General features: G+C 41.0%; 1 protein-coding gene across 3 annotated transcripts in view; it reads left to right on the top strand.

Moving 5' to 3' along the window:
* PSEN1 (presenilin 1) overlaps positions 1-20,659 on the top strand; it is a 126,280-nt gene that overhangs the window by 60,025 nt on the left and 45,596 nt on the right. For all 3 annotated transcript variants that reach the window (XM_069731075.1, XM_069731084.1, XM_069731094.1), the window contains one exon: positions 15,795-15,936. In XM_069731075.1, coding sequence (XP_069587176.1) covers positions 15,795-15,936 — 142 coding nt within the window. The remainder of the gene's footprint in view (positions 1-15,794; positions 15,937-20,659) is intronic.

Below are 20,659 nucleotides of genomic sequence, written 5' to 3'. Positions count from 1 at the left end.
ATTCTTATCCAAGTACTTACATACATGCTGTTTAATAATTTGTTCAAATATATTTCCTGGTATAAAAGTAAGGCTCACTGGCCTGTAATTCCCTGGCTCCGTCTTTTTTCCTTTTTTGTAGAGTGACACAACATTTGCCCTTCTCCAATCGTTTGGGGCTTCTCCAGTTCACCAGGATTTTTCAAAGATTCTGGCTAGTGGTTCAGCAATTTCCTCTGCTAACTCTTTCTGGACCAGGAGGTTTACATTAGTATAAATTAGCTAAGTGTTGCCTCACCATCTCTCTGTTAAAAGATAGTGTGGATTCTTTTATTCCTTCGATGGCACCGTGAAGATCAGTTCATGTTACTATTGCTTTCTTAGAGAACACAGATGCAAAATAGGAGTTTAAAAGTTCGTCCTTCTCAACATCATTTTTGACCTTTTCATCCTATAAAAATCCTATGCATTTTTTACTTTTCTTTTCATTTTGATAAACACCACAAATCCTTTTTTATTGCTTTTGGTCTCCCTTGCAAGCCTCACTTCATTACTGGAATGGCCCCATAAAAAAATCAGTCGTGTCAATGCAGCAGATTTTTTTTGTACAAAAAAAAGCCCCTCGTCTAAGAAAGGGTCCTTACCAACTCATGACAAATATAGAATGTAATTACATTTATTTATTAAATTTTACATGTTTCAGAAACTAAAATGATACCCCAAGTTTAGATTTACCTGTGCTCAGATATTAAGAAAATACCTACTCTTTCTTAATAGAACACTCCAGGAGAAACTGACACATAGTACACCATAGAAAAGCAATGTTCTGCTCGTGCAAGGCCTGAGGGGGTTGTGCATAATTCACTATATCACTTTTCCCTTGAGTTTTCCTTTAACCCCTTCCCTATCACATGACCATATACTATTCTGTAACCTGTAAGCTGCTTTTTAGCCACTCTTATCTTCTGGTGCTGTGGTGTTTCTGCAGATTCCCATTAATCTGTGCTGTTAGATGGAGCCGGTGAACGCATCAGTCTGACAGCCCTGTGTTCTCCTCAACACAATTGAGGGATTGCGTCAGGTTGTCATTGCAGCTAGGGGGTCTAAAAGGCATAACAAGCCTGCCATGGTTGACTGCAGGTCTACTCTGATCGACAAAGCGTTAATATACTGAGTGTACGAAAGAGGCATACAAGCAGAAAAGTGATTTGCGTCATGTACCCTGCTAGTGGGGCCTAAATTTTTTTTTTTTCAATGAACGTTAACAGAAAAAACATTTTGGCAGTATAAAAAAAAAACTTATTTGGTGTCACTGCAACTGCAATAAACCATGCAATCAAGTGAGTATGGTGAGTAGTGATGCAAGGTCTGATGTGTTTGTATATATAACTTAGTTATAACTTAGTTCCTAACCCCTCCTCTTTCCATCCCCCAGAAATAAAATAGTAAACATTGCTTTTTTTAATATCTGATCAGTGGGGAAGTGACACCTGGCATCGGCGATGGCTGCTTGAAGTTCTTGGATGCTCCCGTCATCATTTCTGTAGTGGCTGCGGCCGAGTACTGCAGATCCTCCCCCTATTCAGATGAATAGTACCCGTCTACGGCCACTATAGTTTTTACGGAGCTGCTTGTTCAAGCGACATTCGAGAATTTCTGGCTGCGGCCAATAACGGCTCGTCGATGGAGCTGCCGGGTGTCACCCTCCTACTTATCAGGTATTGATTATCTATCTTAACCCCTTCATGACCGGGGGATTTTTCGTTTTTCCGTGTTCGTTTTTCGCTCCCCTCCTTCCCAGAGCCATAACTTTTTTATTTTTCTGTCAATTTGGCCATGTGAGGGCTTTTTTTTTGCGGGACGAGTTGTACTTTTGAACGACATAATTGGTTTTAGCATGTCGTGTACTAGAAAACGGGAAAAAAATTCCAAGTGCGGTGAAATTGCAAAAAAAGTGCAATCCCACATTGGTTTTTTGTTTGGCTTTTTTGCTAGGTTCACTAAATGCTAAAACTGACCTGCCATTATGATTCTCCAGGTCATTACGAGTTCATAGACGCCAAACATGACTAGGTTATTTTTTATCTAAGTGGTGAAAAAAAATTCCAAACTTTGCTAAAAAAAAATTGTGCCATTTTCCGATACTCGTAGCGTCTCCATTTTTCATCATCTGGGGTCGGTTGAGGGCTTATTTTTTGCGTGCCGAGATGACGTTTTTAATGATAGCATTTCGGTGCAGATACGTTCTTTTGATCGCCCGTTATTGCATTTTAATGCAATGTCGCGGCGACCAAAAAAACATAATTCTGGCGTTTCGAGTTTTTTTCCCGCTACGCTGTTTAGCGATCAGGTTAATACTTTTTTTTATTTGATAGATCGGGCGATTCTGAGCGCGGCGATACCAAATATGCGTAGATTTGATATTTTTTTTATTGATTTATTTTGATTGGGGCGAAAGGGGGGTGATTTTAAACTTTTATGTTTTTTATTTTTTTCACATTTTTTTAAACTTTTTTTTTTAACTTTTGCCATGCTTCAATAGCCTCCATGAGAGGCTAGAAGCAGGCACAACCCGATCGGCTCTGCTACATAGCAGCGATCTGCTGATCGCTGCTATGTAGCAGAATTGCACGTGTGCTGTGAGCGCCGACCACAGGGTGGCGCTCACAGCGACGGGCAATCAGTAACCATAGAGGTCTCAAGGACCTCTATGGTTACAATATACAAGCATCGCCGACCCCCGATCATGTGACGGGGGTCGGCGATGACGTCATTTCTGGCCGCCCGGCCGGAAGCGGTAGTTAAATGCCGCTGTCTGCGTTTGACAGCGGCATTTAACTAGTTAATAGGTGCGGGCAGATCGCGATTCTGCCCGCGCCTATTACGGGCACATGTCAGCTGTTCAAAACAGCTGACATGTCCCGGCTTTGGTGCGGGTTCACCACGGAGCCCTGCATCAAAGCAGGGGAGCCGGCATCGGACGGTATAGTACGTCCGATGCCGGTAAGGGGTTAAGGTAAGTTCAAACTAGGTGTTTTTTCAACATTTTATTTTTTTTGCCGAAAAACCTGATCACTTGGCAGGAAAGAAGCTGCAGAATAAAAAAGCCCGTTTTTTTTTTTTGCGCGTTTTTGTTACTGCGGTTTTGGCATGCTAGATTTGTCTCCTGTGCATGCTGATAAAGTTTAGTGTTGAAGAAAAATCCTATTCTATAAAATCATATTTTGTCACAAAAAAATGCAGCAAGACCTGATACCGGCAGTTTTTTTCAACGTTTTTTCACTACCAATATATGTCAGTGGGTGAAAAAATGCTGAAAGTGACATGCTCTATGTCCAAAAAAACATGCAAAGCCCAAAATACTGATGATAAAAAGTTGTCTGCATGAGATTTCTGAAATCTCATAGGCTTTGAGGCTTTGCTGGTACTGTAAAAAGCAGCTGAAAATTAGCATAAAAAAAGCAAAAAACACCTAGTGTGAACTTGGCATAAAAGTGTAACTTAGTCTACAAAACAACAAATACTCACACAACAACAGCGAGAGAAAGTGACGTCACTAATATAACAAAAGAAATAAAACGACACATTTGGTAGCGTCGTAACGTTAAAACTACTTTTAACTGGAGAAGGGCAGGTGCACGGATATTAGTTTTTCCTTTTGGAGCCAACGATTCATATTCTCGAGAAGAATTGTACAAAAATCTCTGTGGTCTATCAGGTAATTGCAGATTGTGTTCTCTGCGTGTAAACCTGTGTGAAAGAAATATAATTTTCTCTTCTGCCGCTAGATGATGTCACAGATGATCAGATATGATATAGCGCTGCGGGCAGCTTCAAGATATTGTGTATATACAGTGCTCTACGTTTTGTGCAGTATTCTCTGTTGGATTTCTTATTGAGGGGCAAGATTAGAAACTTTGAGTTTATGTAATAAGGAGTGGTGATGGGCTACCAGCTGGGATATCAGGGTTTGCAGCTTGACAACTATATCATTTAAGATTTCCTCGCCAAGATTTAGTTGTACGAAGTGCGGCATGTGTACGTGCACTTATGGGCTCATGCCAAAGAATGCATTAATCTCTGCTACATGCTGATATGGCATTTAAAAGTATCTGTTACAGCCTTCACTGACAAGCTTTTAAACATAAATTAGTCCTCGTGATGTATGTTATGGAGGCAACTGTGAATAGATGGAAAAGTCTAATATTGTCAGTGTAAGAGCTTTTTTGGCGCGTCCGTCATTATCTCAGATTGTTTGGCAGAACAGAGTATCCACTCTATTGACCTTTATTTCACTGATCCAGTCCTGTTATATTCTGATATACGAGTATGTGTTATAATTACCCCATTATTCAGCTATCACCCCAATCTGTGTGCAGTAATTCTTATATTTGAGTCCAGTTTTAGAAAAATATATACAGTATATATTGTGAGGCAGTGACCGGTGTCACATGTAAGGGGTCGCTGTGTGTTTCCCCCCCACCCCCCAGGATGTGGACGGAGACCTATTGGACCCGCTGGAGTGCCTTGTGGTCACAGCAGGATGCCTGTGGGTCTTAAGGCAAAATAAAAGTGTAAGTGTGGACCTGGTCAAGCTATTTGACCTGGGATTATTCAGGAAAAGCTGGTATGGGCTATTATTGTTGAAACGAACTGCAGGAAGCAAGGGGTGCCAGTCCATTTTCTCCATTTCAAAAGACTGACCGTCACATCCAAACATAGACTAAGTGTGAACAGGTGCTGAACCTAGAGTTGCCAACTCATATATAGTCAAATAGGGCAGCACACTGCAGCGCTAAAACATGCAAACATGAAACACGAAAATTGAACTGCATTACTGCACTAGAAATATGAAAAATGAGAGCGTTTAGTGCATAAAAATGGCCAATTTTATGTGTACCTGGTAGCCACTTTACGGCATCTCTCTTATACCAGGTGCATGTTTTAGCGCTGCAGTGTGCTGCCTTATTTATTTGACTATATATGAGTTGGCAACTCTAGGTTCAGCACCTGTTCACACTTAGTCTATGTTTGGATGTGACGGTCAGTCTTTTGAAATGTATTCTTTAGCCTTTTGACTGAGCACTCCTCCTCCTAGTCACAGGTGTTTTAATTACAGCAGGTCCATTACCCCTCCATAGAGAGAGAGAATTTTAGTCTAGGAAGAGGTTTCACAGGTACCCATTCAGATGAAGATGTTTATTCTCAGCGAGGAAAGGCAGGTTTAGGACCTGGTATAAGAGAGATGCCGTAAAGTGGCTACCAGGTACACATAAAATTGGCCATTTTTATGCGCTAAACGCTGTCATTTTTCATATTTCTAGTGCAGTAATGCAGTTCAATTTTCGTGTTTCATGTTTGCATGTTTTAGCGCTGCAGTGTGTTGCCTTATTTATTTGACTATATATGAGTTGGCAACTCTAGGTTCAGCACCTGTTCACACTTAGTCTATGTTTGGATGTGACGGTCAGTCTTTTGAAATGTATTCTTTAGCCTTTTGACTGAGCACTCCTCCTCCTAGTCACAGGTGTTTTAGTTACAGCAGGTCCATTACCCCTCCATAGAGAGAGAGAATTTTAGTCTAAGAAGAGGTTTCACAGGTACCCATTCAGATGAAGACGTTTATTCTCAGCGAGGAAGGCAAGTTTAGGACCTGGTATAAGAGAGATGCCGTAAAGTGGCTACCAGGTACACAGAAAATTGGCCATTTTTATGCGCTAAGCGCTCTCGTTTTTCATATTTCTAGTGCAGTAATGCAGTTCAATTTTCGTGTTTCATGTTTGCATGTTTTAGCGCTGCAGTGTGCTGCCTTATTTATTAGTCCATTTTCTCCAGGCCGGGTCTTACAGGTGGCCTAAGGCCACAGATTCCAGTGCATTGCAGTCACAGTCATAGCTGTCATTGCAATGCAGAATAAAAAATAAGTATAGGTCTTAGACATGCTAGTGTCCAAGGCAGATTTAGGGAAATCCTGCTCTGGCTTTTGGTATTTTGAAACAGACTGCAGGATGGTAGTCGTGCAGTCTTTGTCCCGGTCGTGGTTTTCCATGTGGCTGAAGGCCACAGATTCTAGTTTAAAATCCCTTCAGTAAAGGGTGTGGGTGTGTCAGTATCAGAGTGGAGTTTGCAGCAAGCAAATCAGACGGCTCTGCAAGGACTCGGATCTGTGAGAGAGTAACACAGAGCCCAGCAGAGCGAACTCCTGGCACCTGCAGCATACACAGCGGTGCAGTCGCTCACGGCAACAGGTCAGAGGTGGACCGGCGTATTTAGGGACTGTAATCTGGAGGATATGGTTCCCAGCTTCGATCCAGAGAATATTGTTTACTATGTAGAGCTATGAGTTGGACATTAATGCTGTGTTTTTGTGAGTTGGACATTTAATTCTGTGAAGCAACCGCATGAAAGACACTTTTTGTTTGGATCTGTGCTGGGTCACTGCCTCATCACTGCGTAAGTGTGACAGGCAGGCAGTGATCCAGGAAAGTTCAAAGTAAACATAGTTTAATGTCCAAAACTCTCAACATAAACAGCATATGGCATCCTCCGGATCGCAGCCGGGAAACAACAAGAGAGTTCGTAACCGAGACTGGTTGCCAGGCCTGTTGGCTCCGCTTGTCTCTGTGTTGCTCTACACAGTTTGGCTCTGCAGAGCCTTCTGCTCTGTACTCTTGCAAAACCAAAACTGACACACCCACCCCTCTGCTTCAGGGGTTTTACAAGGAACCTGTGGCCATAGGCCACATGGAAAACCTGGCCAGGAAGGAAATGGACTGCCCCAATGCCATCCTGTAGTCTGTTTAAAAAATAAAAGCCTAGATCAGGATTTCTTAAATCTGCCCAAATAGCTTGCCCAAGACCAACACTCATTTTTAGGCTATGTGCCCACGTTGCAGAATGTTTGCAGAATTTTCCTGATCAAAAACCGGACTCCTTTCAGGAAATCTGCTTGCGTCCTTTTCGCTTTTTTTTCACATTTTTTTCCTGAGCGTTTTTCAGAGCTACAATTATACAGCTACAATTATATAGTTGCAAAATCGCTGAAATTCCGCAAAATTAATGAATATGCTGCGTTTTTTTCCACTATACTTTTTTTTGCGGAAAAAAACGCAGCATGGGCACCACAATGCGGAATTCCATTAAAAATTAAATGCGTTTAGTAAGCAGTTTTTAAGCATTTTCACAACGAAAAAAATGGAAAAAATGCAACGTGTGCACATAGCCTAATTACATAGTAACATAGTAACATAGTTAGTAAGGCCGAAAAAAGACATTTGTCCATCCAGTTCAGCCTATATTCCATCATAATAAATCCCCAGATCTACGTCCTTCTACAGAACCTAATTGTATGATACAATATTGTTCTGCTCCAGGAAGACATCCAGGCCTCTCTTGAACCCCCCGACTGAGTTCGCCATCACCACCTCCTCAGGCAAGCAATTCCAGATTCTCACTGCCCTAACAGTAGAGAATCCTCTTCTATGTTGGTGGAAAAACCTTCTCTCCTCCAGACGCAAAGAATGCCCCCTTGTGCCCGTCACCTTCCTTGGTATAAACAGATCCTCAGCGAGATATTTGTATTGTCCCCTTATATACTTATACATGGTTATTAGATCGCCCCTCAGTCGTCTTTTTTCTAGACTAAATAATCCTAATTTCGCTAATCTATCTGGGTATTGTAGTTCTCCCATCCCCTTTATTAATTTTGTTGCCCTCCTTTGTACTCTCTCTAGTTCCATTATATCCTTCCTGAGCACCGGTGCCCAAAACTGGACACAGTACTCCATGTGCGGTCTAACTAGGGATTTGTACAGAGGCAGTATAATGCTCTCATCATGTGTATCCAGACCTCTTTTAATGCACCCCATGATCTTGTTTGCCTTGGCAGCTGCTGCCTGGCACTGGCTGCTCCAGGTAAGTTTATCATTAACTAGGATCCCCAAGTCCTTCTCCCTGTCAGATTTACCCAGTGGTTTCCCATTCAGTGTGTAATGGTGACATTGATTCCTTCTTCCCATGTGTATAACCTTACATTTATCATTGTTAAACCTCATCTGCCACCTTTCAGCCCAAGTTTCCAACTTATCCAGATCCATCTGTAGCAGAATACTATCTTCTCTTGTATTAACTGCTTTACATAGTTTTGTATCATCTGCAAATATCGATATTTTACTGTGTAAACCTTCTACCAGATCATTAATGAATATGTTGAAGAGAACAGGTCCCAATACTGGCCCCTGCGGTACCCCACTGGTCACAGCGACCCAGTTAGAGACTATACCATTTATAACCACCCTCTGCTTTCTATCACTAAGCCAGTTACTAACCCATTTACACACATTTTCCCCCAGACCAAGCATTCTCATTTTGTGTACCAACCTCTTGTGCGGCACGGTATCAAACGCTTTGGAAAAATCGAGATATACCACGTCCAATGACTCACCGTGGTCCAGCCTATAGCTTACCTCTTCATAAAAACTGATTAGATTGGTTTGACAGGAGCGATTTCTCATAAACCCATGCTGATATGGAGTTAAACAGTTATTCTCATTGAGATAATCCAGAATAACATCCCTCAGAAACCCTTCAAATATTTTACCAACAATAGAGGTTAGACTTACTGGCCTATAATTTCCAGGTTCACTTTTAGAGCCCTTTTTGAATATTGGCACCACATTTGCTATGCGCCAATCCTGCGGAACAGACCCTGTCGCTATAGAGTCCCTAAAAATAAGAAATAATGGTTTATCTATTACATTACTTAGTTCTCTTAGTACTCGTGGGTGTATGCCATCCGGACCCGGAGATTTATCTATTTTAATCTTATTTAGCCAGTTTCGCACCTCTTCTTGGGTTAGATTGGTGACCCTTAATATAGGGTTTTCATTGTTTCTTGGGATTTCACCTAGCATTTCATTTTCCACCGTGAATACCGTGGAGAAGAAGGTGTTTAATATGTTAGCTTTTTCCTCGTCATCTACAACCATTCTTTCCTCACTATTTTTTAAGGGGCCTACATTTTCAGTTTTTATTCTTTTACTATTGATATAGTTGAAGAACAGTTTGGGATTAGTTTTACTCTCCTTAGCAATGTGCTTCTCTGTTTCCTTTTTGGCAGCTTTAATTAGTTTTTTAGATAAAGTATTTTTCTCCCTATAGTTTTTTAGAGCTTCAATGGTGCCATCCTGCTTTAGTAGTGCAAATGCTTTCTTTTTACTGTTAATTGCCTGTCTTACTTCTTTGTTTAGCCACATTGGGTTTTTCCTATTTCTAGTCCTTTTATTCCCACAAGGTATAAACCGCCTACACTGCCTATTTAGGATGTTCTTAAACATTTCCCATTTATTATCTGTATTCTTATTTCTGAGGATATTGTCCCAGTCTACCAGATTAAGGGCATCTCTAAGCTGGTCAAACTTTGCCTTCCTAAAGTTCAGTGTTTTTGTGACTCCCTGACAAGTCCCCCTAGTGAAAGACAGGTGAAACTGTACAATATTGTGGTCGCTATTTCCTAGATGCCCGACCACCTGCAGATTTGTTATTCTGTCAGGTCTATTAGATAGTATTAGGTCTAAAAGTGCTGCTCCTCTGGTTGGATTCTGCACCAATTGTGAAAGATAATTTTTCTTGGTTATTAGCAGAAACCTGTTGCCTTTATGGGTTTCACAGGTTTCTGTTTCCCAGTTAATATCCGGGTAGTTAAAGTCCCCCATAACCAGGACCTCATTATGGGTTGCAGCTTCATCTATCTGCTTTAGAAGTAGACTTTCCATGGTTTCTGTTATATTTGGGGGTTTGTAACAGACCCCAATGAGAATTTTGTTACCATTTTTCCCTCCATGAATTTCGACCCATATGGACTCGACATCCTCATTTCCTTCGCTAATATCCTCCCTTAAAGTGGACTTTAGACAAGACTTTACATAGAGACAAACCCCTCCTCCTCTCCGATTTTTACGATCCTTTCTAAACAGACTGTAACCCTGTAAGTTAACTGCCCAGTCATAGCTTTCATCTAACCATGTCTAACCATGCAATTCTGCATTGCAATAACATCTGAGCCTGAGACTGTAATGCACACCCGTGGCCTCCATATGCTCTCATTTGCACATCCTGTGAGACACATAGTGACCCTCGCATATAACACCGGCCACTGCCTCACAAAATATATATATCTATATCTATTAGAGCAGGAGTGACAGAGGCATCAGATCTTCATCGTCATTTGTAGATCAATTCAAATACTGATTTCTCAGCAATGGGGGTATGGACTGGCCATGTAAGGCTATGTTCACACATTACATTTTTGCTGCGTTTCTTTTTTTCTGCAGGCAAAACCTGCTCTCTTAGCAGTAAAGAGCTGCTTACAGAAAGAATGTTTTGCTGTGTTTTTTTGCAGCGTTTTTCAGGATCCCGAAGTCCAGCTTTGCTTAGATATTGGAAAAACCTTTTTGACAGTGAGGGTGATCAATCAGTGGAACAGGCTGCCACGAGAGTTGGTGAGTTCTCCTCCATTGGAAGTCTTCAAACAGAGGCTGGACAGACATCGGTCTGAGAGGGGTTAGTGAGTCCCGCATTGAGCAGGGGTTGGACATGATAACCCTGGTGGTCCCTTCCAACTCTAACATTCTATGATTCCACCACAGAAGCATGAACATCGGTCACCAATGCAAGACATTGACATGTGAGAAACGAACCATGTTCGGAAAAAGAGCACTTTGATAAAATTATTTAGTGGAAAAAGATTATGTCTCAAATAGTGACTATTCTGAACAAAAAAGTTTGTATAAGTTCATGAAAAAATACACAATTACAGATGTATCATCGAGGGGGGTGTATTGGTCTGGAATAGTTTACATAAAACATTAAAAGTGCATTGAGTTTGTAGGACACTGTTTACTTTATACTTTGGTCAGCCCTTGAGTTGGTCAGGTTTTGTTCAATCTCACACCTTGGTCGGCCAATGTTTACTTTGTCCACATTACTAATTTAATTAAACTGTACTAATCATAACAGCCATTCTCAGGTAAGGAAACCAAGACATTATGGTTTACACTTGGGAAAATTGCAAAAGTAAATGTGTTTCACATACTGCTGTACCTACATTTTTTTTCACTAAAAAGGCAGCAAAACCCGATGCCTGGATTTTTTGCTGCCTTTTTTGCACTTGCTCATCACTTTATATGGGTGAAAAAAATGCTGAAAGAAGTGACATGCTTCAGTTTTCAAAAACGCAGCAGTTTTCCAATTCAGTCAGGAAAGAAAAACAATGTGTACATGAGATTTCTGAAATTTCAGCTTTTGCTGGTACTGTAAAATGCAGCTTACCGGTATTTATTTGCCTGAAGGTATTGCTGGACTTTTCTTTGAAAGACTACATGCATATACAAATAGTAAAGAAATAAATTATACAGTGGGGCAAAAAAGTATTTAGTCAGTCAGCAATAGTGCAAGTTCCACCACTTAAAAAGATGAGAGGCGTCTGTAATTTACATCATAGGTAGACCTCAACTATGGGAGACAAACTGAGAAAAAAAAATCCAGAAAATCACATTGTCTGTTTTTTTAACATTTTATTTGCATATTATGGTGGAAAATAAGTATTTGGTCAGAAACAAAATTTCATCTCAATACTTTGTAATATATCCTTTGTTGGCACTGACAGAGGTCAAACGTTTTCTGTAAGTCTTCACAAGGTTGCCACACACTGTTGTTGGTATGTTGGCCCATTCCTCCATGCAGATCTCCTCTAGAGCAGTGATGTTTTTGGCTTTTCACTTGGCAACACGGACTTTCAACTCCCTCCAAAGGTTTTCTATAGGGTTGAGATCTGGAGACTGGCTAGGCCACTCCAGGACCTTGAAATGCTTCTTACGAAGCCACTCCTTCGTTGCCCTGGCGGTGTGCTTTGGATCATTGTCATGTTGAAAGACCCAGCCACGTTTCATCTTCAATGCCCTTGCTGATGGAAGGAGGTTTGCACTCAAAATCTCACAATACATGGCCCCATTCATTCTTTCATGTACCCGGATCAGTCGTCCTGGCCCCTTTGCAGAGACACAGCCCCAAAGCATGATGTTTCCACCACCATGCTTTATAGTAGGTATGGTGTTTGATGGATGCAACTCAGTATTCTTTTTCTTCCAAACACGACAAGTTGTGTTTCTACCAAACAGTTCCAGTTTGGTTTCATCAGACCATAGGACATTCTCCCAAAACTCCTCTGGATCATCCAAATGCTCTCTAGCAAACTTCAGACGGGCCCGGACATGTACTGGCTTAAGCAGTGGGACATGTCTGGCACTGCAGGATCTGAGTCCATGGTGGCGTAGTGTGTTACTTATGGTAGGCCTTGTTACATTGGTCCCAGCTCTCTGCAGTTCATTCACTAGGTCCCCCCGCGTGGTTCTGGGATTTTTGCTCATCGTTCTTGTGATCATTCTGACCCCACTGGGTGGGATTTTGCGTGGAGCCCCAGATCGAGGGAGATTCAGTGGTCTTGTATGTCTTCCATTTTCTAATTATTGCTCCCACTGTTGATTTCTTCACTCCAAGCTGGTTGGCTATTGCAGATTCAGTCTTCCCAGCCTGGTGCAGGGCTACAATTTTGTTTCTGGTGTCCTTTGACAGCTCTTTGGTCTTCACCATAGTGGAGTTTGGAGTCAGACTGTTTGAGGGTGTGCACAGGTGTCTTTTTATACTGATAACAAGTTTAAACAGGTGCCATTACTACAGGTAATGAGTGGAGGAAAGAGGAGACTCTTAAAGAAGAAGTTACAGGTCTGTGAGAGCCAGAAATCTTGATTGTTTGTTTCTGATCAAATACTTATTTTCCACCATAAAATGCAAAAAAAATGATAAAAAAACAGACAATGTGATTTTCTGGATTTTTTTTTCTCAGTTTGTCTCCCATAGTTGAGGTCTACCTATGATGTAAATTACAGACGCCTCTCATCTTTTTAAGTGGTGGAACTTGCACTATTGCTGACTGACTAAATACTTTTTTGCCCCACTGTATATACCGGTATATATTTATTATGCATTGGTTACATAGCACCATTATTTTGACAGCTCTTTACGGACATCATCATCACTGTCTCCATTGGGGCTCACAGTGTAGATGCCTTATCATTATGACTTTGGGGTGTTGACGGAAACCCACGCAAATGATATGTGCAAAAAAAAAAAGTCTCTTTCAGGTTTATTCCAACAGAAAATTCAATAAAATTAACATAATGCACAGCAATGTCCATTTGGTTCATCTGTTCACATCTTCTATTTAATTTCACTTCAACAAATTAAGGGCTTGGAAACCCTGAAGTGATTAAAAGTGACATGGTCATTCTTTATTCTTTTGGCGGCTTCCACTTGGAAGCCACCAGCTCTTAATACTCCACAGTATGCAGTCAGACGACGGCGGCTTCTTTGCCACTGCCAGAATGGAGGTAATGCCGCATCGTGAAAACTGCCTCCGGTGTTTTCCTAAACTGCTTTCCCTTTCTACATCGACATCTATAAGGCTACTTTCACACTAGCTTCATGCACTGCACGTCGCAATGCATCGTTTAGGAGAAAAAACGCATCCTGAAAAATTGCTTGCAGGATGCGTTTTTTCTCCATTGACTAACATTAGCGACGCTTTGCCACACGTCGCAACCGTCGTGCGGCGGTTGCGCCGTGTTGTTGCGAACCGTCGGCAGCAAAAAAGTTACATGTAACGTTTTTTGCTGCGTTGTGTCCGCCATTTCTGACCGCGCATGCGTGGCCGGAACTCCGCCCCCACCTCCCCGCAACTCACAATGGGGCAGCGGATGCGCTGAAAAAATGCATCCGCTGCCCCCGTTGTGCGGCGCTTGCACAGTATGCATCTGTACGTCGGGCCGACGCAGTGCGACTGCCCCGTACCGACACTAATGTGAAAGTAGCCTAAGATGCTGTGTGCACATTCCTAAACACAAGAAAATAATATCTGTATTTGTATACATAAATGCATACATACCAAAAATAAACTATTAACCCTTCTATTTTTGAAAGCATTCAAAGTTTTAGGCAGGTGTGGAAAAAATGCTACAAAGTAAGCATGCTTTAAAAATAAACTTATCAATTTAACAATTGATGTAGCATATCATTTGTATTTAAATATATACTGTACCTTGAAAAAGTATTCATACCCCATTACGTTTTCCACCTTCCTTCCTTGTGATTTTATGTGGTATACCAACATAAAGTAGGCAATATTTGTATGAAGGAAATGATACAAGGTTTTCTAATTATTTTAAAAATATAAAACTGAAAATTGTTACCTCATTTGTATTCCCCTTGTAGTGTGATACCACTAAATAGAATCCCGAGTGACCAATTGCCTCCAGAAGTCAAATAATTAGTATAGTGAGTCCACCTATGTGTGATTTATTCTCAGTATAACTACAGCTGTTCTGTGAAGGCTTGAGAGGTTTGTGTGAGAACATTTGGGATCAAACAGCATCATGAAAACAAAGGAACACACCAGACAGGTCAGGGATAAAGTTGAGGAAAAGAATAAAGCCGGGTTAGGTTATAAAAATTCGCCCAAGCTTTGAACATCACAGAGCACTGTTCAATTTGTCATGTAAAAATGGAAGGAGAATGGCTCAACCTCCAATCTACCAAGAAAATGCCATCCACCTAAACTGACATCCCGAACAAGGTGAGCAGTAAATAGAGAAGCAGCCAAGAGGCTCTTGGTCACTCTGGATGGCTACAGATAGCTCAGGTGGGATAATCTGTACTCAGGACAACTATTAGTCATGTACTCCACAAATCTGGCCTTTATAGAAGAGTGACGAGAAAAAGGCCATTTTTGAAAGCAAGACATATGTCCCATTTGCAGTTTGCAAAAATCCAAGTTGGGGACACAGTGAACATGTGGAAGAAGGCGCTGTGGTCAGGTGAGACTAAAATAGATTCTCTTTAGGCTCAATGTAAAAGGTTATGTGTGATGGAAAACTAACACTGCAGATCACCCTGAAAACACCTTCTCCACCATCACACATGGTGGTTGCTGCATCATGCTGTGAGAAGACTTTTCTTCAACAGCGACAGAGAAGCTGGTCACAGTTGATAGGGAAAGTGGATTGAGCTAAATACAGGGCAATCCTGGAGGGAAACCTGTTACAGGCTGCCAAAGATGTGAGACTGGGATGAAAGTTTACCTTCCAGCAAGACAATGACCCTAAACATCCTGCCAGAGCTACAATGGGTGGTTTTGATCAAAGTATGTTCATGTGTGTGAATGGCCCAGTCACAGTCCAGACCTTAATCTCATTGACGATTTGTGGTAAGACTTGAAAATTGCTGATCACAGACTTCTCCATCCAATCTCCCTGTGAGAGATCGAGTGTGCAAAGAAGAATGGACAAAACTTTCGGCCTGTACATGTGCAATGCTAGGAGAGACAGATCCAAAAGACTAGTTGTCCTTCAAAATATTTGGCGGCTGAATACAAATGCACGCCACATTTTTTAATTTTTAAAATAATTTGAAAACTATGTATCATTTCCTTTACACTTCACAAATGCTTGGTAATTTGTGCTGGTATATCAAATAAAATTAAAATAGAAAATATTTAAGTTTGTGGGTGTAGCGTGCAAAAATGTGGAAATCATTACATAATATTTGACTCTTCAAAATGTCGGCACAATGTTGCTTAATAATAGACTGTTGTGTTTGCTGCAATGATATGCTTTGGTTTCAAGTGTTAACATTTCTAGAATTCTCGGTGTGGTGGGTGATCGCATATTGATGTGTAATTTTCTGAATTTTTGTTTTTCTTTTAGAATCTACACCCCATTCACTGAAGAAACAGAAACAGTCGGACAAAGAGCCCTGAACTCCATCCTCAATACGGCGATTATGATCAGCGTCATTATTGTAATGACCATCCTGCTAGTGGTCCTCTACAAATACAGGTGTTATAAGGTGACCGCTTGTCTTACTCTAGACAGATATTAGAATTGGTCTGTGGGTCCGCTCCTCGGCTTCGTGGACTTTCAGTAATGTTGCTACAATTTGGTTATTTGATAAAGCAACAACAGAACATGGGTCACAGTTGTAAACTCTGAAATGGGGAAACATTGCAGGATTTGCCTTGTGCTAATACCAATTTTGTCATTTGCTACTTGGCTATAGACCTCAAATTGGTACTGCTAAAGACAAAGTGCAGGGTGTTGACATCTGACATTTTTGATCGTATCACAAAACTTTTTGAAAGTGTCTGCAGACGTTGAATACATTAAATACCTCATGGCTACACTCAAAAATGTTGCAAAAACGTCTTTATATATTCCAGACCGTTCCTGCCTGCATTCCTCAAAGCTTCTTCTCCCATCTTAACAAGGCTATTAGCAAGTTTTTATGGGGAACGTAGAGGCCTAGGATTTGTTTTAAAATATTGTCCAAAGATCTAAAAAAAAAAAAAAACCCTATCAGTCTGCGATTCTTATGAGAGCAGTGGACTGGTTCAGGTCTATGGAACATAAGCAATGGGTTAAACTGGATGGAGACCTCTCCCTTCAAGCTCACATCTTTACCTTTGCTCGTCAAAATACATGTACAAACTAAACCGTTGCCAGTGCTCACTCAACACTTTTTTGCCAACATGGGAGCAAGTTTTAATCTCATCACCTGTATCACGTTGGTGGGGTCAATTAACGCCCTTGTTTGACAGTCCAGATTCCCCCCCCATCCTGCTTCAGGTGTGGACTCAGTTCTAATCTGGGACAGATCTGCAGAGGTTGGGATCAGGCTCTTTTCCTTCCTTTGCAGGACTTAGTGGTTCTTGTCCATGTAGGCATCTATCCTGGCTGGCTTATTTCAAGCTCTGGTCTTTAATAAATTCTCACATATTTCTGAGTATTTTCTGAGTAATATAAAGGATGGCAAAAATGGAAGCTGGCATGTTTAGGCGGGAATGAATAAACTTGCCAGCTTCCAATTTTGCCACTTTACCTCTGGAAGAACCATTTCCTCCAGCCATGGGGTAGCAGTGGCTTTCCACGCTTTTATAGGTATTGTGCCTGCACACAACACCTGTAGGAGAGTGCAACCATCAATTATACCTATCCCTTACCAGACACTATTGCCCTATTTTTGCTTCTGTCTCGCTCAAGAGTTTCTTAATATATATGATGAACTCTCTCCATTTGAAACCTTAATCACTTAAGTAGGTCCTTGTACTAAACATCTCTCTTGTAAATACAAAGGGACACCTGCACTGACCCTTTACTGGGGCTTGGGAGAAGAAATTGTTAGTCAAATTTCAGAGGAAGATTGGCACAACTCATTCACTCTCTCCCACAAATTAGTCAATTATACCACGTTACTGGAAATTCACTAAAACTCCCAGTTTGGGTGAACGGGTGGAAGAGGTTAACAATGTTATGAAAATGAAAAATATGATAACAATCGCCTCAAAATTTTTAATCGCCAATGGCCATGTCGGATATTATTCAGTGAGGGGAATGACCTGGCAATATGTTTGTCAGAAAATAATACTTAAAATAGAATGTCGTGGTAGATGGTAACACATACCATCTACCATCTAGGAGGGCGTTAAACTAGAAGAAGAGGGGACGGGAAGAAAAACATTAGACTCGAACAAAGACGACCCAGGAAAACATACTCAGAAGGGAGGTAAGAACATTTCTAAAACAATCCACAGTGAGGAGATTGGAACAAAACAAAATCCTCTAAACTGCATGCTCGCAAACGCCAGAAGCCTGACAAACAAGATGGAAGAACTAGAAGCAGAAATATCTACAGGTAACTTTGACATAGTGGGAATAACCGAGACATGGTTAGATGAAAGCTATGACTGGGCAGTTAACTTACAGGGTTACAGTCTGTTTAGAAAGGATCGTAAAAATCGGAGAGGAGGAGGGGTTTGTCTCTATGTAAAGTCTTGTCTAAAGTCCACTTTAAGGGAGGATATTAGCGAAGGGAATGAGGATGTCGAGTCCATATGGGTTGAAATTCATGGAGGGAAAAATGGTAACAAAATTCTCATTGGGGTCTGTTACAAACCCCCAAATATAACAGAAAGCATGGAAAGTCTACTTCTAAAGCAGATAGATGAAGCTGCAACCCATAATGAGGTCCTGGTTATGGGGGACTTTAACTACCCGGATATTAACTGGGAAACAGAAACCTGTGAAACCCATAAAGGCAACAGGTTTCTGCTAATAACCAAGAAAAATTATCTTTCACAATTGGTGCAGAATCCAACCAGAGGAGCAGCACTTTTAGACCTAATACTATCTAATAGACCTGACAGAATAACAAATCTGCAGGTGGTTGAGCATTTAGGAAATAGCGACCACAATATTGTGCAGTTTCACCTGTCTTTCACTAGGGGGACTTGTCAGGGAGTCACAAAAACATTGAACTTTAGGAAGGCAAAGTTTGAACAGCTTAGAGATGCCCTTAATCTGGTAGACTGGGACAATATCCTCAGAAATGAGAATACAGATAATAAATGGGAAATGTTTAAGAACATCCTAAATAGGCAGTGTAAGCGGTTTATACCTTGTGGGAATAAAAGGACTAGAAATAGGAAAAACCCAATGTGGCTAAACAAAGAAGTAAGACAGGCAATTAACAGTAAAAGAAAGCATTTGCACTACTAAAGCAGGATGGCACCATTGAAGCTCTAAAAAACTATAGGGAGAAAAATACTTTATCTAAAAAACTAATTAAAGCTGCCAAAAAGGAAACAGAGAAGCACATTGCTAAGGAGAGTAAAACTAATCCCAAACTGTTCTTCAACTATATCAATAGTAAAAGAATAAAAACTGAAAATGTAGGCCCCTTAAAAAATAGTGAGGAAAGAATGGTTGTAGATGACGAGGAAAAAGCTAACATATTAAACACCTTCTTCTCCACGGTATTCACGGTGGAAAATGAAATGCTAGGTGAAATCCCAAGAAACAATGAAAACCCTATATTAAGGGTCACCAATCTAACCCAAGAAGAGGTGCGAAACCGGCTAAATAAGATTAAAATAGATAAATCTCCGGGTCCGGATGGCATACACCCACGAGTACTAAGAGAACTAAGTAATGTAATAGATAAACCATTATTTCTTATTTTTAGTGACTCTATAGCGACAGGGTCTGTTCCGCAGGACTGGCGCATAGCAAATGTGGTGCCAATATTCAAAAAGGGCTCTAAAAGTGAACCTGGAAATTATAGGCCAGTAAGTCTAACCTCTATTGTTGGTAAAATATTTGAAGGGTTTCTGAGGGATGTTATTCTGGATTATCTCAATGAGAATAACTGTTTAACTCCATATCAGCATGGGTTTATGAGAAATCGCTCCTGTCAAACCAATCTAATCAGTTTTTATGAAGAGGTAAGCTATAGACTGGACCACGGTGAGTCATTGGACGTGGTATATCTCGATTTTTCCAAAGCGTTTGATACCGTGCCGCACAAGAGGTTGGTACACAAAATGAGAATGCTTGGTCTGGGGGAAAATGTGTGTAAATGGGTTAGTAACTGGCTTAGTGATAGAAAGCAGAGGGTGGTTATAAATGGTATAGTCTCTAACTGGGTCGCTGTGACCAGTGGGGTACCGCAGGGGCCAGTATTGGGACCTGTTCTCTTCAACATATTCATTAATGATCTGGTAGAAGGTTTACACAGTAAAATATCGATATTTGCAGATGATACAAAACTATGTAAAGCAGTTAATACAAGAGAAGATAGTATTCTGCTACAGATGGATCTGGATAAGTTGGAAACTTGGGCTGAAAGGTGGCAGATGAGGTTTAACAATGATAAATGTAAGGTTATACACATGGGAAGAGGAAATCAATATCACCATTACACACTGAACGGGAAACCACTGGGTAAATCTGACAGGGAGAAGGACTTGGGGATCCTAGTTAATGATAAACTTACCTGGAGCAGCCAGTGCCAGGCAGCAGCTGCCAAGGCAAACAGGATCATGGGGTGCATTAAAAGAGGTCTGGATACACATGATGAGAGTATTATACTGCCTCTGTACAAATCCCTAGTTAGACCGCACATGGAGTACTGTGTCCAGTTTTGGGCACCGGTGCTCAGGAAGGATATAATGGAACTAGAGAGAGTACAAAGGAGGGCAACAAAATTAATAAAGGGGATGGGAGAACTACAATACCCAGATAGATTAGCGAAATTAGGATTATTTAGTCTAGAAAAAAGACGACTGAGGGGCGATCTAATAACCATGTATAAGTATATAAGGGGACAATACAAATATCTCGCTGAGGATCTGTTTATACCAAGGAAGGTGACGGGCACAAGGGGGCATTCTTTGCGTCTGGAGGAGAGAAGGTTTTTCCACCAACATAGAAGAGGATTCTTTACTGTTAGGGCAGTGAGAATCTGGAATTGCTTGCCTGAGGAGGTGGTGATGGCGAACTCAGTCGAGGGGTTCAAGAGAGGCCTGGATGTCTTCCTGGAGCAGAACAATATTGTATCATACAATTATTAGGTTCTGTAGAAGGACGTAGATCTGGGTATTTATTATGATGGAATATAGGCTGAACTGGATGGACAAATGTCTTTTTTCGGCCTTACTAACTGTTACTATGTTACATAACAACAAATAATTCATCAGATGATATGACCTACAATTTCCAAAAGGAATTGATACCAC

This window comes from Ranitomeya imitator, chromosome 1 (assembly GCF_032444005.1).
Source record: "Ranitomeya imitator isolate aRanImi1 chromosome 1, aRanImi1.pri, whole genome shotgun sequence".
NCBI classification, from domain to species: Eukaryota; Metazoa; Chordata; class Amphibia; order Anura; family Dendrobatidae; genus Ranitomeya; species Ranitomeya imitator.
The sequence above is the reverse complement of the archived record's forward strand: the minus strand, read 5'-3'. Positions and strand labels throughout refer to the sequence as shown.